This window comes from Scyliorhinus canicula, chromosome 4, assembly GCF_902713615.1.
Source record: "Scyliorhinus canicula chromosome 4, sScyCan1.1, whole genome shotgun sequence".
Classification (NCBI taxonomy): domain Eukaryota; kingdom Metazoa; phylum Chordata; class Chondrichthyes; order Carcharhiniformes; family Scyliorhinidae; genus Scyliorhinus; species Scyliorhinus canicula.
In genome coordinates, this window is record NC_052149.1 from 86,221,075 (window position 1) to 86,246,294 (window position 25,220).

A 25,220-nucleotide genomic window follows, 5' to 3' on the forward strand; every position below is an offset into this window, starting at 1 on the left:
CCTTCCACGCCAGCCGGTGGGGCGCCAACCACTCCGGCGCGCGGCTAGCCCCTCAAGGTGAGGGCTTGGCCCCTAAAGGTGCGGAGAAATCTGCACCTTTGGGGAGGCCCGACGCCGGAGTGGTTCACGCCACTCCATCCCGCCGGGACCCCCCGCCCCGCCGGGTAGGGGGAATCCAGCCCCATGTCCCTTGCCTTGCAGGAACATCAACAGAAGAGCCTGGCCCATCCACCAACAGTGTCTCACCACACACCCTCGACACCACCAGGGAGATCTTGGAGGAAGATACGGATGAAGTGTCACAGCTTTCACCCGCACCATTCACCATCATAGAGACACGTACCTCAGTGGGGGAACCTAACTGGCAGGCTTCTAAGTCACTCTCTGGTGAGCACCACATAGCTCCTGCTGCACATCAGGTGGAGGCAGAAGTGTCCTGTGGATCGGACAGTTGGAGGTTTGCTGGATCCTAGGACTCAACTGTGCCTCAGCCAGGTGCCGTGAATCTGGACACATTTATCACTGAGCTGCTGGAGATGCAAAGGTAGAGCCAGGAATAACAGGAGGGGATGTCAGCGGCATTTCTGCAACTGCAAAGCCAAATGGAAGAGTCTCAAATCCTTCTGTCACAGGAGATGTTGCCGGCAATGTGTGGCACTTGCAAGGTCAACACTGCCTTGCAGTGTCTGCCTGCAGTGAAAAACCTGGGGCAGGAGGTCAATTGAGGGTCATTATCACTTGTAATATCTGCACATGTCACTGAATTAAATACTATTGTTCTTCACCACTTCACACCTCACATTCTTTAACCCTCCTCCCAGTGGCATTACGTTTCTCCCCATCTGGACACAGTTGTTCTCACTGTCCCTCAGTGTCAGGTTAGGCTCACTCATTGCGAATGTTTCATTCGGAGTGATAGGGCTCGGGCAAGAATCAGTGAATCCGAGACCCTCGCCCCAAATCCCCCTCTAGAGGTCCAAGTTGTGGTGATATGCATCACTGTAAATACACAAGGGGTTAATGTAGATACACTCGGACTGAGTAAACATTAGAGGGAGCACCAGAGACATCATGAAATTAAAAATGAAAATCGCTTATTGTCACGAGTAGGCTTCAGTGAAGTTACTGTGAAAAGACCCTAGTCGCCACATTTCGGCGCCTGTCCAGGGAGGCTAGTACGGGAATCGAACCGTGCTGCTGGCCTGCTTGGTCTGCTTTAAAAGCCAGCGATTTAGCCGAGTGAGCTAAACCAGCCCCTCATGACACACCGACATTCAACCAATAGGTCAGTAAGATAGGACATGACCAATGGGCAGTCAAGACACACCCAGAGGTGACACTACCAGAAGGGGGCTACCCATATAAAAGGACAGGGCACACATGCTCTTTCTCTTTCCATAGACGACACTCAGAGAGACAGGGGCAGATTAGGAAGCATCACACCCACCGCATGGATTAGGGCAGACTGGTTAGTTAGATTGAGTTACTATAGCAAGATCAGCAGGAGAGTCAAACTCAAGTAGGAGAATTGTTAACTGTCCAATAAAAGTCTGAACCTTCCTTTGTCAGAGTATACATCAAGGAAGCAGCTTATGCTACATGAAGAAGAACACAAGTCACATGACTCCATGCTTCTAGCCTCTTAGTCAGGTATAATGGTACATTTCTAGCCTTACAGATCAGTCTGTTGATTACTTGCAGCCTGAAAAGAGCAAGAGCAGAGCTCCCAGCAGTCCAAGCAGCTGGCCACCATTTCTCGACTCCTCAAAACCTGTTTTATTTTAAAAGCATCAAACCATCGCCTGCCAAGCAGCCTAGGTACAGAAGCCACAGCGTGCTGCATCCTCATTTGCTTTCAAGGACTTTTCCTGCTTCTGTCTCCCACCAGCGACTCATCTGAACTGAAATCCACCATGAAGAAAACTCTCTGTTTACTTTGACTTTCTGGACTCTGGAAACCACATGAACTAATATTCATTTCTGTGGTTCTTTTACCCATTTCTTTTCTGTTGTTATCCATAGTTGTAAAAGGTTACAGATATTTATTTTTGTTTGATCATGGGATGTGCATGTCACTGGCTAGACCAGCATTTATTGTCCATTCCTAATTGCCCTTGCTGCTGCATTTCCTGGGATGTAGGTACACACAGCATGCTGTTAGGGAGAGATTTCCAGGATTTTGACCCAGCTACAGTCAGAACAGTGGTTTAGTTCCCTTTACTGTATATGAGTGTGCGAGGGGGCTGGTTTAGCACAGTCAGCAAGACAGCTGGTTCAGGATGCAGAGTGAGGCCAGCAGCACAGGTTGAATTCCCGTACCGGCTGACGCCATTCCTGAAGGCCCCGCCTTCTCAACCTTGTCCCTCACCTGAGGTGTGGTGATCCTCAGGTTAAATCACCATCAGTCAGCTCTCCCCCTCAAAGAGGAAAGCAGCTTATGGTGATCTGGGACTATGGCAACTTTACCTATGAGTGTGCGTGTGTGAGGGAGGATGCAAACATCCCTTTCCCTCGGTTTGAATGTGGAATAAGCCATTCTTCTGAGTCAATCAGAAACAGAGTTTGCTGCCTGTTACTTATAAAATTGGACCACACCACCAAGTATTTAGGGAAAGGTGCCACAGCCTACTTAAAAAATGACTCAAAAAACACTTCTGTGTATGGACGGACAGTCAGTGGATATAGAGGTTCAGTTTGCCCCGCTCTCTCTCTCCTGTTCATAAAGGATGGGTCGATGTTCCAGGCCTAAGTCCCTTTCTCCAAACTGAAAAAGGAGACATTGTCTAACGATTCTCTTTCAGTTTTATTCCTAAAGGAGTTGCTTACAATCAAAACATCAACCTATCTTTTCAGTTTACAGCTGCCAATGAATCTCTTGTGTACTTCTGGCATTTTCTGTTTTATTCTAAGAACATTTACTGTCTTCACAGAACTAGCAATTTGGGAAGGAGTCCACAGCTGGAACTATAACTTTTCAACAAACGGCATGACATGGCCAGATGCCAGGAACTATTGCCAAAAGTCCTTCACTGACCTGGTTGCAATTCAGAACAGTGAAGAAAATAACCATTTGAATGAGATGCTGCCAAAGAATCCATCTTATTACTGGATTGGAATAAGAAGGATTCATAATGTTTGGACCTGGGTTGGAACTAACAAAACGCTGACTGAAGAGGCAGAAAACTGGGCTGAAGGCGAACCAACTGATGGGTCAGAGGATTGTGTAGAAATTTATATAAAGAGAGGCAAAGATACAGGAATGTGGAATAATGATCCCTGTGGAAAAATGAAACGAGCATTATGCTATTTAGGTAAGATTTTGTTTGCCCACTTTTTCATAGAATGTATTTGAAATGTACAGGGCGGAATTCCCCGCTCCCGTGCGGCATCGGGAAGGCCGTCGTGAACTTGAGTTTCACGACGGCCTCGGAGGCCGCTCCTCGCACCCTATTCACCCCCTCCCCAGGGGGGTTAGGAGCGGTGCTCTGTAAATCTCGGCTGCCGGGCCTTGATGCTTGCATCAAGGCGGCGCGCCGAGAACGACGCGCGGTTGCCATCTTCCCCTCCGCTGCCCCGCAAGACGTGGCGCCTTGATCTTGCGGGGCGGCGGAGGGGAAAGAGTGCGTCACTTGGAGACGCCGGCCCGACGATCGGTGGGCACCGATCGCAGGCCAGTCCCCTCCTGAGCACGGCCGTGGTGCTCACTCCCCTCTCCGCCCCCCACAAGCTTCAAATGGAACTTTGGCGCCATGTTCACGACAGCAGCGACCAGGTGTGGTTGCCGCCGTCGTGAACCGGTCAGGAATGTCAGGCCGCTCGGCCCATCCGGGCCGGAGAATCGCCAGTCGCCGTGAAAAACGGTGAGCGGCGATTCATCCGAGCGGGGGGGGTGGGAGAATCGCGGGGGGGTGCCAGGGCGGTGTGTCGTGAGTCGCCCGGCCCTCCCGCGATTCTCCCACCCAGCGTGGGGAGCGGAGAATCGCGCCCACAGCTTTTAAAACAAAATATATTCAATAGTTTTTGAAAAAAGGAAGAGAGAGGATTGATAAATGTAAAGCTAATGAGTTACGTTTTAAGCAATGCTCTTTCCGAATGAACTGTAATTAATAAGTTATTCATTAAACTGTTTCAGTAAATGCTAAGCATCTCACATGCATGGAGTTAGAAATTGTGAGGCACATTCTGGATGTGAAGAAGGGGAATTAAAAAGAGGCAAGATGGCCATACAGGCAATTGGCCAAGCAAAAACTGGAAAGCCAATCAGATTTTAAGCATAAAGTTACCAAAAAGGTAAATTGATTGAAAGAAACATTCCTGAATGTGGAGCTAGAGACACAGGAGTGACCCTCCCTGCACCACCACAATGCTTCCCACCTTTGCCAGCTCCAGTTGAGCTTCTGGTCTTCAACACCTCCAAATCATCTCTCCATCTCTCCAGATTATGTTCCCAACCTCCTAAACACGCCCTTCTTCCTGATCATTACCCTCTCCTCCGGGACACTTTACACCTCAACCCCTTATCATTTCTCACACTTCCAATTGTCTCCCAGATACAAGTGACGCAATGACCTGAACTACAATGTTGGTTTGACAGAAAGCTGTTTGGGGATGTTAGCATGTGATTGCAGCAGTTCTAGAAAGCAATTCACTGCCATCTTCTCAAGGTCAATTAGGGATGGGTAATAAATGCTGACCTAGCCAGCAATGCCCAATCCTGTGATCAAGTAAAAAATTAATTTTGCGCTTGAATGTGTTGTCCTCACTGGGGCAAAGCACAGTAGGTTCTAGTTATCCATGTTACTTCAGCTAAATGGGCATTTTTCAGATATGAGTCTTGACGGTGATTGTTAGATGGACATATGAAATGGAGTGATGACAGCTGAAGCTGATCACGGCCTCACCCAATGTCTGCATGTGTACACTTCCAGAAGGCACCAGTGACTGTAGAGATCAAGAGCAGGAGCACAGGGCAGTATTTTTCAGATACTGTAGCAGGACTTCCCGCATTGCCACCAAAAAGGTTGGTGAGCAAAAACCCACCCCCAGCTCCTAGCTGCTGCCCTGCAGCCATTTAAATCTGTATGGGCTGGAGACGTGACTTCCTCTCCCATCTGGGGAGGAAGATCCACTTCAGAGAGCTACCAATCAATCTGTAGAGCCAGGATCCGGCTGGAAGGGAAATACTGGGGGTCTTTTGGTGGGGCCATAGCAGGAAGCCCTGAGGGGACGGTAGCTAAAGTCATGGGTTTGGGGGGGAGGGGGGATTGAGGCACCTAGAGGGGGAGGAAACTGGAGCCCTGAAAATTGTAACAGGTGGAAAGTAGTCCTGAGATAGCCATTGTTTGACCAATAAGAAGCCTCAATTTGGGTGACAGTAGGCAGGCAGGTCACTAACGATCTCGGACTGGTAAAACGAGCCCTCATTCAGTTCAGAGTGTTTGCAGCCACGTTTGCCAGTGTGGACCTGTGGGTTTACGTTGTTTTTTCCTAACAGCTTCATGCAAGTCTACTTCATGCAGTGGTCACGGAGAATGTGTGGAGACTATTGGAAATTATACGTGTCGATGTTCTGAAGGATTCTATGGAGCAGAGTGTGAATTTGGTAAGAACAATTTTACCAAACTGGTGACTGACAATGTCTGAAATTTCTCGGCACTGAAGTATAACAAACTGCTGAACATATTGAGGCAAAAATTACTTTCTCCATCCTCATTGCGTTAGCAAATTATTGAACCACTACAGAGTATGAATCCAATAAACCCATTGCTTCTTGTGCTGTTTTCAAATGTAATACTCTAATTGAAAGACATACATTATGCTGTATAATAAAGTGTTTTGTACATTGAGTAACATTTTGAATCGCCGGGGAGTTGCACACTAATCTCACACCATCACCGAATCTGTTAACATCACAATGTTGGCAGCTTCTGAATGTTCAATGGAGAGAGAGAGAGAGATAATGGTAGGAGGAAAGCAAAGAATAAAGGACAGAGAAAGGAAGAACGCTTGAAAAAGTAAACAAGGAAGGAAAGAATAAGGAAGGAAGCAAAAGCAAAAAGAGAGAACAAAAAAATAAATAAAAGAGAGAGAGAAAATGAGAATGTCAGTCAGGGTGACATCCCTGCCAGTTTTATAATTAACCAAAATTAAAATACAAACTTTATTACACAGTAACTAACATATTTTCCAATCCCTCCTGTCCAGCTGAACAGTGTGCCACTCTCAATGTTCCTGACCAAGCGACTATGAATTGCACCCATCCTCATGGAAACTTCAGCTTTGACTCCATGTGTGAATTCCAATGTGCAGCAGGATTTACACTGCAGGGCTCACAGGATTTCCGATGCAATGCAACAGGAATGTGGACAGCAGAGACACCCAGCTGTGAAGGTACATCACAAACAATACTCACTATAACTACACTCAACTCACAAACTAATTCTCCAGTTCTCTATAATCTACGTTTGTATATTCTCAAATAAATTTGTTTATTATTCATCCATGGCCAAAACACATTTTTTTGATTGGGTACCTAAAGTGATAATGAATCTCACATTTAAGTCTACTAACCACAATTTAAATTATAGTTCTTATTGGTAAAAAATAAGGAAAGCTTCTCTACTTTAAGGTGCGTTGAGATATTCCTACTTAATGAATTTAGATATAAATGCAAATATTATTCAACTTTCAATCTTCCATTCCAGTTATGAAATGCGAAGTTCTAAAGATGCCCGGAAATGGGACCAGAAACTGTTCCCATCCAATTGGAGACTTCAGCTATCTCTCAACCTGTGACTTTGGCTGTGTAGAAGGTTTTTTGTTGAACGGGTCAGTGAGTCTTCAGTGTGAGGGCTCTGGAGCGTGGTCATCACCAATACCGGACTGTGAAGGTAGTTTGGCAATGGCATTGTGTTCTAATATATATTCTTCTCTCTATAATTGCACCTCATTCCACTGGGGGTTCCAGGGTCTATAAACAGTATTAGCCATGAGTTGGTACTTTGAGGAGTAGTGGAGAAAATATCTTAAAAAAGCAATGGATTTCACACCATTGCTGGTTTTTGCTGCTACTGTACTGGGGTTTCAGTGAAATATATTTCAGCTGTGAAATGTGGAAGTCTGAAGATTCCTGAACAATGATTTATATGTCATCGGAGATTTCAGTTACAATTCAACTCGTAACTCCATTGGCTAAATTAAATCTACATGTAGTTTCCAATTTATCTAAAATATAGATATACATATTCTCAGATAAATCTGTTTATTATCATTAATAGGCAAAACCCATTTTTTGAATCAGAAACCTATAATATAATTAATCTCACATTTATGTCTATGAACCACAATTTAAATAATAATTCTTATTAATACAGATTAAGGAAATCTTCTCTTTAATGTGGATCGAGTGCCCTCATGTACCTCAAAGTAACTATTCTCAGAACTGCATCATGAGAGGCAAACTCCTGTCTGTCTCTCAGAGGCCGTTGGCACATGAGTTAAAGATGTATGAGGATTTGAGAAAATACATACCCAAAAAAGAAATAAACTGAATGTTTAGAATTACACACCAAAATAAAAATATAAACTTTATTACACAGTAACTAATTCATCAGACGCGATCAAACAGCCAAACTGTGACCGAAAAGGCACAGCGTGGGCGATAGAATCTGGGAGACCACTCCCAGGATCTACCCGGCTCACAACGCCTCGCAAGATCTTACCTGATCATGCGAGATGTTGCAGTGTAAATCCTGCCCATTGTGGGAGGGGTCAGTTTTTGGCAAATCTGCATATTAAAGCAAGACAGCTAGTCTCACTTTAATGTGCAGATTCCCAAGGTACCAGGGCATTGGGATCATTCCCCTTTGCCTTGGAGACCTTGAATGGCTGTTGTTCAGTACTGGTCTCCACAAATGGGAACTAGACAGAACAGCATATGTGAGGATCTTCCAGGGGATTGGAGGCACCCAGGTAAATGCCCTCTGGGCAGGCTGGCACCCTGTTAGTGCCAGCTAAGTGCTAGCCTGGAACTGCCAAAGTGCCCAGATAGCACTGGCAGGGGCACTGCCATGGTGGCAGAATGGCACTGCCAAGGTGCTAAGCTGGCGGTTTTTGTGTGGTGGTGGTTGGACTGAGGGTGCCTACATAGGGAAAGGGCCTGGGAACCCACCCATAGTGCATCATGGCTTGGGAAGGGTCAGGGATTGCTTTGGGGGCTTGAGGGATTGGGATTCCATTTAAAAATGGTGTGCCAATCTCTCGCTGCACTGAGGTGTTCTGGCGAGTGAGCTCCTCAGTGCACAAAACGGGGCTATATGCGGATTTAGCCACGTGTTCCCCACTGAGGCCCCCCTATCAAATGTGAGTGTTGTTTCATAGCGTGTTTCTTAGGACTGGTAATGGTGGGAAACATGCGGCTAAACACGCTCACAATGGGCTTTGTTCCCATTTAGTTAAATCCTACCCAATTTCCACCTGCCCAGTTGAACAGTGTGCCACTTTCAATGTTCCTGACCAAGCAACAATGAATTGCACCCATCCTAATGGAAACTTCGATTTAGACTTCGGCGGTTGGCCGGAGAATCCCCGTTCTCCGGCCAATCGCCGAATGCTCCGCCCTCTCCAAAACGGCGTACTCTGATCGACTGCCTCATGACATTGCCTGAAGCTCCTTCCCCCATGCTCCACCCCTGACCGGCCAAGTTCCCAATGCTGTCGGTCACATGTGGTCTCATCCGTCGGGAACTTGGCGTGGTGGCTGCGGACTCATTCCAGCGCCGTCACAGTGGGTGGAGGTCCGATTCGCGGGCACGGGGATATTTGAATCAGAGGCTGGGGCATTGTTGGGGGTGGGCCGGGTACGAGGGCCAGCCAATGGAGGGACACTATTTCGCAGGCCAGGTCCGCGAGTGGCTGGCGCCATGTTGCTCGCCACAGCCGCTGCAGGGTGCCGCAGTGCGCATGCGCGGCCACAGACCCGGCAATTCTCCAGGCCGTATCGGCAGCTGGAGCCAGGTGCTCTCCACTGCCGACATGCTAGCCCCCAGCCAAACGGAGGATCGGTGGTCATTTTACACCATTTTCTTCTGTCGTAAAACACCATCGTTCCCACACCAGCATGGGGACATAGCCTCAAAATAGCAGAATCCAGTCCCATGTGTAAGTTCCAATGTGCAGTAGGGTTCACACTGCGGGGGTCACAGGTTCTCCGATGCAATGCAACAGGAATGTGAACAGCTGCGAAGGTATATCACAAACAATACCCACTATAACTACACTCAACTCGCAGCATCAGTGGCTAAAATAATTCCCCAGTTCTCTATAATATAGATAAATATATTCTCAGATAAATCTGTTTATTATTCATTTTTTTGATTGGATATGTAAAATGATAATGAATCTCAGATTTCAGTCTACTAACCATAATTTAAATTATAGTTCTTACTGATAAAGATTAAGGAATGCTTCTCTATTTTCAGGTGCATTGAGATATCCTGCTTGATAATTTTAGGTTTAAATGCAAATATTATTCAACTTTCAATCTTCCATTCCAGTTATGAAATGCAAAGTTCTAAAGCTCCCTGGAAATGGGACCAGAAACTGTTCCCATCCAATTGGAGACTTCAGCTATCTCTCAACCTGTGACTTTGGCTGTGTAGAAGGTTTTTTGTTGAATGGGTCAGTGAGTCTTCAGTGTGAGGGCTCTGGAGCGTGGTCATCACCAATACCGGACTGTGAAGGTAGTTTGAGAATGGCATTGTGTTCTAATATATATTCTTCTCTCTATAATTGCACCTCATTTCACTGGGGGTTCCAGGGTCTATAAACAGTATTGGCCATGAGTTGGTATTTTCAGGAGTAATGGTGAAAATTATTTAGATCTTTATTTTAATTTCAACTGTCTCATTAATCATCACTGGTCTTCAATGCTATTGTACTGGGGTTTCAAATAAATGTGTAGCATAATATTGGTCGGTGATAGTGTACCCTACATATAATACCAATCTCTTAGGATATTTTCCATCATTGTGCTGGATTCTCTGCAGCCCATAGCGGTATTCTTGATCCGGTAGAGAATCGAGTGCCGGGGGGGAAATGGGAGTGGCGTCCAACACGGATCCGTTTCCAATACGCCATTCTCCCGCTGGCACCTGGATCGAGGTTCGCACCCCATGCCAGCAGAAGGATACAAATGGGTCTTAATGACACAGTTTTTAAAAATAAATTTAGAGTACCCAATTATTTTTTCCAATTAAGGGGCAATTTAATGTGGCCAATCCACCTACCCTGCACATCTTTGGGTTGTGGGGGTGAAACCCACGCAGACACGGGGAGAATGTGCAAACTCCTCACAGACAGTGACCCAGGGCCGGGATTCGAACCCAGGTCCTCACTGCCGTAGGCAGCAATGCTAACCACTGTGCCACCGTGCTGCCCTTAATGACACAGTTGCATCCTCTTAATGGGCTGGGTACCATATTCTCCATGCCCTCGTGATTGTCCAGTCCTCTGGGCCGTGAATCACGTGGGCAAGAATTGGTGCAGGTCTTGTTAAATGTGTACCTGAAGTGGTTGACCTTGCGTGGAACAAGGGTGTAGCTCCTCCCCAAAGTGCAAGGTCTGCACATCCACCAGACCCCCATCACCATGCCCCCACCAGAGAACCCCTATTCAAAGAGATCCCCAGAGAACCCCTAATTAAAGAGACCTCTCCCCAAGAGACCGCCCCCAGAGACCCTTTAATTAAAGAGACCCCTGAGACCCCTGATTAAAGAGATCCCCACCAGAGATCCCCCAGAGGAGAGATCCCTGTCTGGAAGCTAGAGAGCAGTCCAGACAGACGCAGTGAAAAAAAAAATCTCTGCTTTAAAGCTTACTTGGGCAATACGTCTACTAGCTCAGCCACAGGAAGCATCACCTATCAATTCCTGGAAAATGAAAACCACTCAGCTGGGTTTAAATCACATCAGATCTTTGATCTGCAAGCTATACATTCATTTCTCTTTGATATTGATTTCTAGGCTGTGATTGACAGCTTCCACACACACCCAGGTGTCAGCATTTTTCATTCATCTCCCTTCACCCTTGAGTAACTTTGAAGAGTCAGCTGTGAAACTAACTGCAATGTTTATAAACATCAAGCTTTGATTGACAGCTTCTGGACCACATCAGAAAGAGTTAAGTGCTTTCTGTTAGTTTCACTGCTGACTACTTCAAAATCACTCCAGCGTGAAGTGAGATGCATATCCTTCCTATTTTACTTTAGAACTGCAATATAATTGCCTTATTTTAACCTGAGAGAATTCAAAATGTTAAATCTAATAATTTATACGGCATGAGCAACAGTTCCCCATAACATTAACCATTAATTCACTGGGTCGACTGAGGAGTAACTGCCACTACTTAGTTTAATACAACCTGAGCTGAGGTTTGAATGCAATGCAAGGAGTGGTGAGTTATAATGAGAAGGAGCAGAAGGCAGTGCAGACACTACGGGCCAGGCTCAAAGGTCTTTCTGATGAATTTTATACATGTTGTTAATTTTGGAAGAAGGATTCAAGCCATGGGCATAACCATGTTGCCAGGGAGGAACATGGTTCATTTTTGTTTGACCTTTGATCTATTGCAGCAAGTAGGTGCATTATTCTGCAGTGAGTGGCTCACATCATTTCTCTCCAAAGCCTTTCTACCACCAACAAGGCATAAGTCGAGAGTGTGACGAAGCACTCTCCACTTGCCTGGGTGAATGCAACTTCCAGAACACTCAAGAAGGCCAATGCCATATAGGACAAAGCATCTGCTCGATCGGCACTTGATCCACAATGGGTGGTCACCAATGTGTCATGTATATAATACTATTCTTCTTCAGATTCAACACTCAGCGCAACCACACCAATGAATCATGGTTGCAGTGTGTATTAACTACAACGTTAACTACTGTATACAGCAACTCATCAAGGCTTCTTCGGCAGCACATTCCAAACTTATGACCTCCTCTGGCATTCAGAAGGGTAAGGGCAGCACATACATGGAAATATTGTTACCTCCAATTTCAGATGGTCATTCAATTCCAGTCCAGTCCCATCCTGTCCTCACAGAACTCATACCCAAACATCTATTTTCCAGCTGCAATGATTGGATAGTAATCAGCATCAGGCTGGTTATTGCATTTTCCTGCCTACCTCAGCGGTGCTCAAGCACCTGCATCTCCTGCCTTAGGTGAGTTAGCTGACAGCTCACAAATGAACAACTAGTGGAACTTTCCTACTCTATCCAACTCTGCCCCACACCAGAACCTGATGTTCTCACTCTTTCCTATATTCTTGTCATCATATTTGCAGCTTTTTGTTTCTGTTTTAGGTATCCTGCAGGAAAAACACAAATATACAAAATTGATCTTCATTGCTCCTGGAGCAGCCTGCTTAATTTCTGTGCCCTTTGTTATCTGGCTTATCAAACACTATCGAGAGAAAGGTAATGTTTTTTTAAAAAACAAATTTCACCTTTCTGCTATTTGATTACTACAATAAGTTCCCTCTCTGTTCATGTGCACATTTCATGAGTTAATTTTTCTGCTGATCTGTTAATATAAATTAGAAAGATTAAATGAATAAGTGATGACCAAATAGCAATGACAGATTTTTGGTCTGATTGGCTGCCCAGACAGACTACAACTGACGGCCCCATTCTAAAGATTTGTTACCCGGACCTGGATTCTCCCTTCTGGAGAATAGAAATGTAATAGAAAAAGTCTTGGCTCTCTTCTGCGGAAATTAGATTTAGATCTATCACAGTAATCATTATTCCTCAAATGCACATTGATCCAAATTTATTAAACAATACTTCCATTATTTTAGAGCTGAGATATACATTGATATATTTACTATTTTGTCTTCTAGCAATGCAGAAAGGTTTTTCATCTATAAGGTAATGCTTTATATCAATCTGTATACAGAGTGTAACAGTCCAGTTGACTGCTTTCTCAAATGTTTGAATAATTGATTGGAAAATGGAATGTTGACTGTAGCTAGCAGAAATCCAGCTTTAGCTTCTAATGAAACAATGTGGTTAATTAGGTCATGCATCTGCTTGGATTCCTGAATGGTACCACGACCACCTCTCACTGAAATAGGTTTACACCAGGTTAAAGTCCAACTTTAACCTGGTGTTGTAAGACTTCTTACTGTGCTCACTCCAGTCCAACGCCGGCCTCTTCACATCATACTTCTCACTAAGACGTCCAAATCCCAGATGTTTTTCACTGGCCTGATTATCAGGCCCATTTTAACTCTCACTCTATTTCCTTTATCTCAATCAGTCCCCTCAACTTCATCATATTGTGTCTCCCCTCAGATTTTCATTCGTCCCTCAGTCCTTCATCCAATTTATTCCTTGAATTGTTGACAGTTTTCTACTTTCAGTTATTCTTTCCCAGGTCTGGCAACTATGGAACTCCTTACCTCCCTCAATTTTCCCCTCTCCCTACCGTCTATGTTGTAGGTTTGGTATCACCTAATCATTGTTTTCATATTTATATTGTCTTCTTTCCTCCTCATTTAACCCTTGTTCTTGACCTGGCACTTGATGAAGAGAAAACTTTTGAGCCAATTCATCTTCATCAAAAGGGGTAAAAAGGGTGGAGGAGTTGTGCTACTGGTTAGGGAGAATATCACAGCTGTACTGCGGGAGGATACCTCAGGGGGCAGCGAGGCTATATCAGGAATATCAGGCTATATCAGCGAGATCAGGAATAAGAAGGGTGCAGTCACAATGTTGGGGGTTTACTACAGGCCACCCAACAGCCAGCGGGAGATAGAGGAGCAGATAGGTAGACAGATTTTTGAAAGGAGTAAAAGCAACAGGGTTGTTGTGATGGGAGATTTTAACTTCCCCAATATTGACTGGGACTCACTTAGTGTTAGGGGCTTGGACGGAGCAGAGTTTGTAAGGAGCATCCAGGAGTGCATCTTAAAATAATATGTAGATAGTCCAACTAGGGAAGGGGCTATACTGGACCTGTTTTGGAGAATGAGCCCGGCCAGGTGGTAGAAGTTTCAGTAGGGGAGCATTTCGGGAACAGTGACCACAATTCAGTAAGTTTTAAAGTGCTGGTGGACAAGGATAAGAGTGGTCCTAGGGTGAATGTGCTAAATTGGGGGAAGGCTAATTATAACAATATTAGGCAGGAACTGAAGAACCTAGATTGCGGGCGGATGTTTGAGGATAAATCAACATCTGACATGTGGGAGACTTTCAAATGTCAGCTGAAAGGAATTCAGGACCGACATGTTCCTGTGCGGAAGAAGGATAAATACAGCAAATTTTGGGAACATTGGATAACAAGAGATATTGTAGGTCTCGTCAAAAAGAAAAAGGAGGCATTTGTCAGGGCTAGAAGGCTGGGAACAGACGAAGCCTGTGTGGAATATAAGGAATGTAGGAAGGAACTTAAGCAAGGAATCAGGAGGGTTAAAAGGAGTCACGAAAAGTAATTGGCAAATAGGGTTAAGGAAAATCCCAAGGCTTTTTACACGTACATAAAAAGCAAGAGGGTAGCCAGGAAAGGGTGGGCCCACTGAAGGACAGGCGAGGGAATCTATGTGTGGATCCAGAGGAAATGGGTGAGGTACTAAATGAATACTTTGCATCAGTATTCACCAAAAAGAAGGAATTGGTGGATATTGAGTCTGGAGAAGGGTGTGTAGATAGCCTGGGTCACATTGAGATCCAAAAAGACGAGGTGTTGGGCGTCTTGAAAAATATTAAGGTAGATAAGTCTCCAGGGCCTGATGGGATCTATCCCAGAATACTGAAGGAGGCTAGAGAGGAAATTGCTGAGGCCTTGACAGAAATCTTTGGATCCTCAGTCTTCAGCTGATGTCCCGGAGGACTGGAGAATAGCCAATGTTGTTCCTTTGTTTAGGAAGGGTAGCAAGGACAATCCAGGGAACTACAGGCCGGTGAGCCTTACATCAGTGGTAGGGAAATTACTGGAGAGAATTCTTTGAGACAGGATCTACTCCCATTTGGAAGCAAATGGGCGTATTAGCAAGAGGCAGCACGGTTTTGTGAAGGGGAACTCACTAACTTGATAGAGTTTTTCGAGGAGGTCACAAAGATGGTTGATGCAGGTAGGGCAGTGGATGTTGTCTATATGGACTTCAGTAAGGCCTTTTTGACAAGGTCCCTCATGGTAGACTGGTACAAAAGATGAAGTCACATGGGATCAGGGGTGAGCTGGCAAGATGGATACAGAACTGGCGAGGTCATAGAAGGCAGAGAGTAGCAATGGAAGGTAGTTTTCTGATTGGAGGGCTTTGACTAGTGGTGTTCCGCAGGGATCAGTGGTGGGACCTTTGCTGTTCATAGTATATATAAATGATTTGGAGGAAAATGTAACTGCTGATTAGTAAGTTTGCAGACGACACAAAGGTTGGTGGAATTGCAGATAGCGATGAGGACTGTCAGAGGATACAGCAGAATTTAGATTGTTTGGAGACTTGGGCAGTGAGATAGCAGATGGAGTTCAATCCGGACAAATGTGAGGTAATGTATTTTGGAAGGTCTAATGCAGGTAGGGAATATACAGTGAATGGTAGATCCTTCAAAAGTATTGGCAGTCAGAGAAATCTAGGTGTACAGGTCCACAGGTCACTGAAAGGGGCAGCACAGGTGGAGAAGGTAGTCAAGAAGGCATACGGCATGCTTGCCTTCATTGGCTGGGGCATTGAGTATAAACATTGGCAAGTCATGTTCCAGCTGTATAGAACCTTAGTTAGGTCACACTTGGAGTATAGTGTTCAATTCTGGTTGGCACACTGCCAGAAGGATGTGGATGCTTTAGAGAGGGTACAGAAGAGATTTACCAGGATGTTGCCTGGTATGGAGGGCATTAGCTAAGAGGAGCGGTTGAATAAACTCGTTTTGTTCTCACTGGAACGATGGAGGTTGAGGGGCGACCTGATACAGGTTTACAAAATTATGAGGGGCATAGACAGAGTGGATAGTCAGAGGCTTTTTCACAGGGTAGAGGGGTCAATTAGGGGGCATAGGTTTAAGGTACGAGGGGCAAGGTTTAGAGGAGATGTCCGAGGCAAGTTTTTTACACAGAGGGTAGTGGGTGCCTGGAACTCACTGCCGGAGAAGCAGAGACGATAGTGACATTAAAGGGGCATCTTGACAAATACATGAATAGGATGGGAATAGAGGGATACGGACCCCGTAAGTGCAGAAGATTTTAGTTTAGATGGGCAGCATGGTCGGCATAGGCTGGGAGGGCCGAAGGGCCTGTTCCTGTGCTGTACTTTTCTTTGTTCTTTGTTCTTAATTGTCTCTGTGGTATTTTTGCCATGTCCAACTCTCACCTTAACAGGTATGAATGGTCTAAGAACATGACTGGTATCTTCATCCTGTGTATGATTGGTTCGTGACACTGTCAATCACACTCTGCAGTTATACAATGGTACCAAAAGAAATGTAGGCACTTCTTACCCACAGTCTTTGTTTCTGACCATGGGATTATCCCAGTGCCAGTAGATACCTGGGATTGTGCCACCTGCCTTGATCAGGAGATAGCTTCAGCGTTCAACAAGGCAAAACATTTTTGTTAAACAATAGATAAAAGTCCCTCCAAAGCAGCCAAAGATTGCTTTAATGTAAATGAAACTACCCAAATGGATTAGTCCTGGGAATGCTGAACTGGTGTAACTTCTCTCAAATGCGCCTTTCCATGATTGACATTGGTAACAAATGCTACATCAAACACAGTGGAATCCTGTTAAAGGAAAGTAAAGTCAAGGACTCTTCTGTGACCCATTCAGCAACCTATATCGGAAAAAGTGCAGTTTCATCTTTTTCTTAATACATGAATATATGACAACTTTTCTTCAATTTGTAACTAAGAACTATTGATAATTATGGGTCTCATGAAGCAACTAATTAGTGGACACCCTTGTTAGTCTACTTCTAATGAAGGAATTGTGCACCATATTCAGTCAGAATACTGTATTTAAAGGCTGTAATCAAATAATGATAACAGATTCTCAATTTTGTTCCTTATTACAGGACTTAAATAGACTGGCCAATTCCAAGATTCAACCAGAAAAAAGGCAGATGTTCAACACCTGAAACATGTATTTTCTTCACAAAAAATTGGAGACTTTTTGTCGCTATGATTCACGAGACAAATGTATTAGATATTGAACGATACCAACCTGTAAAACTATGCTCTGAGATTGTGTTTAAATGTGAAGATGTCACAATTTCTAATAGTAATTGAGAGGAGAAACTAATGTTTATGTCCCAAGTTATTAACCATTACTGAACAGTTTTTGAGGTCCAACAAGCTTTATAAAATGTATAAAATACTGGTTAAATTAAATTTCCTTGTTTAATTAGTTTGCTTGGTTGGCTGCTGTGTAGAGATAAGGTTCAGATTTTTGTCTCAGGCTTACAAAATGCGAATCAGGTTCTTTTGCAGCTTCAGAAATGCACAACAAACTCATGTTTAACTTTTCTCAAGGGCAGCATGGTGGTGCAGTGGGTTAGCCCTGCTGCCTCACGGCGCCAAGGTCCCAGGTTTGATCCCGGCTCTGGGCCACTATCCGTGTGGAGTTTGCACATTCTCCCCGTGTTTGCGTGGGTTTCACCCCCACAACCCTAAAATGTGCAGGGTAGGTGGATTGGCCACGCTAAATTGCCCCTTGATTGGAAAAAATGAATTGGGTACTCCAAATTTATAAGAAAAAAATATTTAACTTTTCCCTGGATATTTGTTTTTTTACGCATGTGCAATTTATAGTATGGACACCAAACAGGCTGGTGGAAGGCCCACCATGATTCTTGGGGTCAGTAGTTTCCAACATGATTCTTCAGGCCACGAAACCTCACCATTCACCCCTTCCCTTGCCCCTCCATACTCTCTCATTCATTCCATGCTTCCTCATATCCCACATGCCCATCTCATTCTCCCTCATATCCTCCATGTCACTCCATAACCCCAACATACACCAATATCCTCCATCATGCTAAATGCCCTTTCATACTTCCCATGCCTGCCTTCTATGCCCCATAGCCACTTCCCCTTGGGGACCATGCAATCACAATGGGTGCAGATGAAACAATCAACTCTCATTCAATCCTCATTCTGGACATTTAAACTCAGTGCAAAACATGACAAGAGTGTTTGGCAGCATATATTTCTACAGTTTTGAATTTATTAAGACATTGTAATGCATATCAACACTTACACAGTATTAGTCAATGCAATGATCAACTCACATTTGAGCAGTTCAGCTATGCCTTGCTTTTTGTAGCTAAACCATCTAAGGAGGCACTTTCTAACACTAATAAGTGGGGCTGAGCCTTATGATCAATCATTATATGAAAAGCCCATCTTCATTACAATACACAGAGACATTTGAAGACGTCAAAACATTTAACACTTGCCAGGAAGAATGTTCCAGATTCCTCAGCAGGCTTCTCCCAGTGCTCACACACTCCAAGGAAATGCATTTTTTGGGGGCTTTCAAAACCTGCACCAGTGCACAAAAATAACGTGGCGGTGGAAATTCAAAATTCCTATGGTACTCACAATGACAACACTGACCTCAGAGGCACATGTGCATGTCAGGCCTATGAAAAGGCCACACGACAATGGCATGTAGAATCATAGAATCATTTGGCCCATCTTCTCCGTGCCAGCCTGAGGACACCCAGGTGCCCTTTCTAATCCCACCCTCCCTCTCGGAAACAATCCATCTGGCCCTGTCGACTTATCAACTTTCAAAGATTTCAACCCTTCGAATACTTCCTCTCTCTTTATGATTATCCCATCCAATATCTCACAGTGTACCTCCTGGACTACTATATCTGCATCATCCATTCCCTTTGTAAACACGGAGCCAAAATATTCATTTAAAACCCTTCCCAGAGCCTCTACATCTACCCGCAAGTTCCCTTCTTCATCTCTGATAGGCCCCACATTTTCCTTAACTAACCTTTTACCATTAATATATTGCTAAAACATCTTTGGGATTTCTTTAACTTTACTTGCTAATCTTTTTTCATGCCCTCGCTTTAATTTCCTTATTTCCTTTTTGACTTCATCCCTGCACTTCCTTATACTTGTCTAGGCTATCTGCAGTGCTTAGTTCTTTATGCCTATCGTACGCTTTCTTTTTCTGTTTGATCTTTCCCTGTATTCCTCTTGACAACCAGGGGGGTCTATATTTGGCAGTACCACTCTTATTTTTGGAGGGGACATGTCTACTTTGCACCTTTAAGATCTCTCCTTTTAGTGCTTCCTACTGGTTTCCCACTGATCTTTCCTCAAGCAGTGCTGGCCAGTTCACCTCAGCCAAGTCCCTCTCATTTCTGTAAAATTTGCCTTCCCCCCGTTCAAAATCTTTACTCCTGCTTTATCCCTGTCCTTTTCCATAGATGCTCCTGCTTTATCCCTGTCCTTTTCCATGGATACTTCTGCTTTATCCCTGTCCTTTTCCATGGATACTCCTGCTTTATCCCTGTCCTTTTCCATGGATACTCCTGCTTTATCCCTGTCCCTTTCCATGGATACTCCTGCTTTATCCCTGTCCTTTTCCATGGATACTCCTGCTTTATCCCTGTCCTTTTCCATGGTAATACTGAATCTGACTGAATTGTGATCACTATCAATTTTTTACGAGGCGGCAATCTGGCTTGGGGGGGCCCGGGAACCCTTCCACAGTGCGTTGGTGCTTGGGGGGGGGGGGGGGGGGGGGGGGGGTCAGAGACGCATCGGGATCTCTTGCTACACCAATGAGCTCCGGGGAGCAGAGGTCCTCAGTGCACAAAACGGGGCTAAGTGCAGCCTCAGCCACGCGTTCCCCGCTGAGGCCCCCTATCTAACCGGGAGAGTGTTAAATAGCGGGGTGTATCTTGGTGCTGCGAACATCAGGAAACAGGTGGCTAAACACCCTCACAATGTGACGATGTCCCCATTTCGTAAAATTGCGCCCATTGTGTCACAATAAATCAACAAGGACTGTGTGCATGACTACAAGTTTATAAGGTCCTTGAACTTTAGTTTACAATTGTAAAGTCAAGATCAACAAGATCATTGTTGGTCTCTACCCAGGGAAAATAATATGATAATGTTTATTTCTCTCTGTGTCCACTGCTTAATGATATTGCGTGTGTCAAAGACTTGGGTTAAGTACAATAAAAGGATTAAGTTGCAAATCCTATTTTGTTGTCAGATTCAAATTGTTGTGCACAACACTAACACAAATGCTACTTTCAGACTGCAACATCCATAAGATATTGGAACATAAGTAGGCTATTCGGCCCATCAAGTCTGCTCTGCCATGAAGTCATAGCTGATCTGATATAATCCTCAACTCCACTTTCCTGCCTTTTCCTCATAACCCTTGATTCCATTAACTGATTAAAAATCTGTCTATCTCAGCCGTGAACATCCTGAACAACCCAGCCACTGCTGCTCTCTGCGGTAAACAATTCCAAAGATCTACTACCCTCTGACAGAAGAAATTCCTCCTCATCTCTGCCTTAAATGGGCGACTCCTTACTCTGAGATTATGCTCTCTGGTTCTAGACTCTCCACGAGAGGAAACACCTTCTCAGCATCTCCCATGTCAAGCCCCTGAGAATCCAATATGTCTCAATAAGGTCACCTGTCATTCTTCTAAACCCCAATGAGTACAGGCCCAACCTACTCAACCCCTCCTCATAAGAAAATTCCTCCATCAACCTTCTTCTCTGGGTTGCCTCCAATGCCAGTATATGTTTCCTTAGATAAAGGGACCAAAACAATTCACTGTATTCCAGGTGTGTTTAGAACTCCGCTGATGTTACTTGCGAGAGTGTCTCAAAACCCTGAAGGATAACTTGTTTGCAATTATGTGAGGATCAATGTACAACCCAATGAGAAACCAGTCCAGTCATTCTGTAAACAATCAATAAAGTAATAAAGAATATTTATTAAAGTAAGAGAAAATAAAAAATACTCGACAAAAGTCTAACATATACCATGACAATTACGTATATGAATAACTAAATACACCATATTATCTGAAGTTAGCTCTTGTTCCAAAATATGTCCACATTCCCTGAACTCAACTGGGACATTCTTTTCCCAAGCAACATCCAATTTTAATATCTCTATAGGTTAAATCCAGTTAATAATTACCTCACAATCCCACTTAGGTGACCAAGTCTGCAAAAACGTCTCTTCCTGTTCAGCAAAGGCACAAAACTGCGTCTTTTCGAGGAGTCTCTCTTCAATCTGCTGTGGCTTTAAATGTTAGCTGGAACAGGCTTCCATGGCTCAAATCACAGATGGAACTGCCCTAGTGGGCTATTGGATGGAAAACAGCCAATGAGGGGCCAAACAGTTATATTGTTCAATCTCTTTGATGTTCCCTGTTGCTCATTGTGTTCTCTCTTTAATTGGCTCTAGTTTATGGCGGTTAATATAGTCGCCTTCCTTAATTATAATTACGTTTGCTCAAGAGTCGCCAGGTATCTTTCGATACTGCCGCAAGGTTCAAAACCGAATACTGATCAAAGACTCGATACACCAGTTAGTAAGTTCGAAATCAATGCTCATTTATTTACACACACAGTCAAATATACTCATGCACAAAACTCTACCAACTAAACTATCGCTACTACTAAAGCCAATACTTATCTTCGGGTGCCCACTCAGTCAGAAGAACAATGGCCGTTGTCCGGTTCTGAGGCTGCTGGGGTTGAGCTGGTACGGAATAGCAGATAAGAGCGTCTGTCTCGTAGCGTGCGTTGACTTTGGGCTTACTTGTTCTGGTGCAGCTGCTAGGCAAGTCTCTCCTGGCTGAGAGCCAAGGCCAAGAGAGCGAGTCTCTCTTGGGGGATCCTTCTTATTCCCAAAAGGGGCTTTGCGCGCTTTTGGGCAGGCCTTGAACTTGGCTCCAATTAATTGGGCCGTTTCTCAATCGTTCCTATCGATTTCCTCTAATAAAGAGGTGGGTTCCCTGATTGCTGGGCGTGTCCTAGGTGGCCATTGGCCTGCTTTGTTCTCGTCTCCTCTGGCGCCGGGGTGTCTGCCATGGTATTGTTTACTTGAATGTTACCCTTTTGATGGCTCATCAGTATGGTAATGGCAGTATCGGTCTTGTCTGGGAGCTACGGCTCCAATCAACAGATAAACCTTGCACCTGCTTGCTTTCTCAGTATTGTCCATTTTCCCTGCATTCTTTGCAAAGTGTCCATTTTGTAATCGGGACGTGGCCATCCCAGATGGCTACATCCCCATCTGGATTCTGCTGTATACCTCTTTCAAATACCTTGCCTTGAGAAGTTACCATTTGTACAGCCTCATTGATCTCTGGCAAACAATGTTTCTGAAATGGCCCATCACTCCTCAATGTCTCCAGACTTCTGCTCATCTTGTTACTTATTTGTCATTTTTAATTTAATCTCAAATTCACTGTAATCTCAGTAATTTCCCAAATTCCTGACAGTGGTCTAACAGTCTGTTTTCTGGAACAGTATGTTGTGTATTCAACCAGAGGTCAGACTATTTTGGATTTGGTAATGTGTAATGAGGCAGGTTTAATAAACAATCTCAGAGTAAAGATCCTTGAGGAAGCAGTGACCATATCATGGTATAATTTAGCATTCAATTTGAGAGTGAGAAACTTGGGCCAGAAACAACTGTGCCACACTTAAATAAGGGTGATTATAAAGGAATGAGGGCAGAGTAAGTTGGAGTGGACTGGGAAAGGAGTTTAGCAGGAAAGACGGTTGTTCAGCAATGGCAGAACATCCTGAAAATAGTTCATGACTCACAACAAAGATATATCCCAGTAAGGAAGAATTCTAGGAAGGGAATACATCAACCATGGTTAACCAAGGAAGTGAAGGATAGTATTAAATTGAAAGAAAAAAAAATGTATAATGAAGCAAAGATTTGTGGTAAACCAGGGAATTGGGGAAGTTTTAAAAACCAACAAAGATGACCAAAACATAAGAGGGAGAAGATAAACACGAGGATAAACTAGCAAGTGTAATAAAAAGACTTCAAGAGTTTCTTTAAATATATAAAAAGAGGGAGGCCAAAGTGAACTGCAACATCCAAGTTTAACCTACTGAACATTTCTGCAATTCGCACAAGGGCTGTTAAAATAATTTGAGCAATAAAAGCCCTTGTAGAGGCAAACAATATATTTGTTTTAAATATATCTTAATGATGTACTCGGTCAATGTGCACAAATATAACCAGAGAACTATAGGGTTTCTACAGTGCAGGAGACCATTCGGCCCATCGAGTCTGCACTAACCTTCTGAACGAGCATCCTACCTAGGCCCACTCCCCTACACTATCCCCATAACCTTGCAACCCCATCTAACCTGCATATCTCCCAGACATGGGGAGAAAGTGCAAATTCCACACAGTCAGTCAGACAAGACCAGAATTGAACCGGGTTCCCTGGTGCTGTGAGGGAGAAGTGCTAACCATTGTGCCACGTGCCGCCCACAAAAACAGCAAAAATGGAAGAGACTAGTGCTTTATTTATTACTTTCAACTTATTTAATTGGCAAGATCTAAGCCTGTTCATCAGAAATATCAATTAGTTGTGGAAAACCATTCTTGTAGATGTCACTGTGTGCGTGAATCAATTTCCAATCAGTTAAACTATGTAGCCAAATTAGATGAGATGCAAAGAGGTCAGTGGGCAATCATTTTTATATCAAGCACAGGTTATGAGTTTAAATTCTAATCCTCAAGGGATAGATGTTTTTTTCTCAGCGTTCTGATTGTTGGTCAGTCACGGATGTAGAACATCTTCAAACACTTGAAATTAAAACGTTAGAGGAGGGAAGGAAACAGGCACTATGGGGAATCATTCAATATAGAAATAGCAGTGGGCTGGGAGGAAAATATTCTCTCCAAGGTTCATGAAAGAACTATACATGACCTAGTGGATAGATGAAAGCAGCCGCAGGAGAAAATAAAACAATATTGCACAGGTGGTGTTGGAGTTCTTAAAGTTAAAACAACAAAACTGATTCAGATGAATAATACGTGGGTTAAAAATACTGCTGTTACCGGTCCATATCTCTCTCTCACAGCCACCGCACCCCCCACCTCCCCCGCCCCCCCTGGTCTAGTTACCCCAAGTAGGAAAGCTCTCTTTTGGTGGGTGGAGAAATAGGGTGATTTTACTCAGCCAGGGACTTCACTGCAGCAAAACTTGTGATATCGTGCAATACTTTGTGGGAGTGCTACTGCACAAGGAAATTTAAAATGCATCGTTTTCCTGGGCTGCTCGCAGATTTCCCTTTCTCGGGCCATCAGGGATTGATACGTACAGCTAGAAAGCCTTCCAACCCACTTTTGCATTTCCAGCAATTCCACACATTACACCATCCCTTAGTTCTAGAAGGAAGAAACACTAATGCTGGATATATCAAATAAAAAAGAGATTGGTGTGGTATAAGAATCCATTTGTGTATCTGCTTTGCATACGGAGGCTGGTGGGATGAAATGTGAGAACGAGGGGGACTCTATCCTTGTTCTGGGAGGGAGTGGAGGGGGCAAGGGTAGTGGCGTGGGAGATGGACCGCACACTGTTGAGGGCCCTGTCCACAACTGTAGGTGGGAAATCACGGTCGAGGAAGAATGAACACATTTTCGAAGCACCATTTTGGAAAGTGGCATCGTCGGAACAAATGCGACGGAGGCGAAGGAGCTGAGAGAAAGGGATGGTGTCCTTACAGGGTGTAGGGTGCGAAGAGCTGTAGTCCAGATAGCTGTGGGAGTCTGTGGGCTTGTTGTGGATATTAGTGGATAGTCTATTGCCGGAAATGGAGACAGACAGATCAAGGAAGGGAAGGGAAGTATCTGAGATGGGCCAGGTGAAAGTGATGGAGGGGTGGAAACTGGAAGAGAAGTTGATGAATTTTTCCAGGTCCGGGCGAGAGCATGACGCGGCACCAAAATAGTCATCAATGTATCTGTAAAGGAGTTGTGGCAGGGTGCCCGGATAGGCCTGGAACAAGGAATGTTCCACATACCCCATAAAAAGGCAAGCGTAGCTAGGACCCACGTGGGTCCCATGTGGAGCTTTGACAAAGAGTCATCGGACTCGAAACGTTAGCTCTTTTCTCTCCCTACAGATGCTGCCAGACTTGCTGAGATTTTCCAGCATTTTCCCTTTCGTTTCAGATTCCAACTTCTG

The 25,220-nt window shown here is 44.3% G+C and overlaps 1 protein-coding gene across 2 annotated transcripts in view; it reads left to right on the plus strand.

Moving 5' to 3' along the window:
* The window catches only part of LOC119964741 (L-selectin-like), a 30,430-nt gene extending 12,839 nt beyond the window's left edge, over positions 1-17,591 (plus strand). The window contains exons 3-10 of one of the 2 annotated variants that reach the window (XM_038794673.1): positions 2,931-3,311; positions 5,495-5,602; positions 6,205-6,390; positions 6,705-6,890; positions 9,555-9,740; positions 12,361-12,474; positions 12,900-12,927; positions 17,065-17,591. In XM_038794673.1, the coding sequence (XP_038650601.1) occupies positions 2,931-3,311; positions 5,495-5,602; positions 6,205-6,390; positions 6,705-6,890; positions 9,555-9,740; positions 12,361-12,474; positions 12,900-12,927; positions 17,065-17,071 (1,196 nt within the window). In that variant the 3' untranslated portion in view covers positions 17,072-17,591. The remainder of the gene's footprint in view (positions 1-2,930; positions 3,312-5,494; positions 5,603-6,204; positions 6,391-6,704; positions 6,891-9,554; positions 9,741-12,360; positions 12,475-12,899; positions 12,928-17,064) is intronic. The other variant, XM_038794674.1, reaches the window with a different exon arrangement.
* Positions 17,592-25,220: the final 7,629 nt, after the last annotated feature.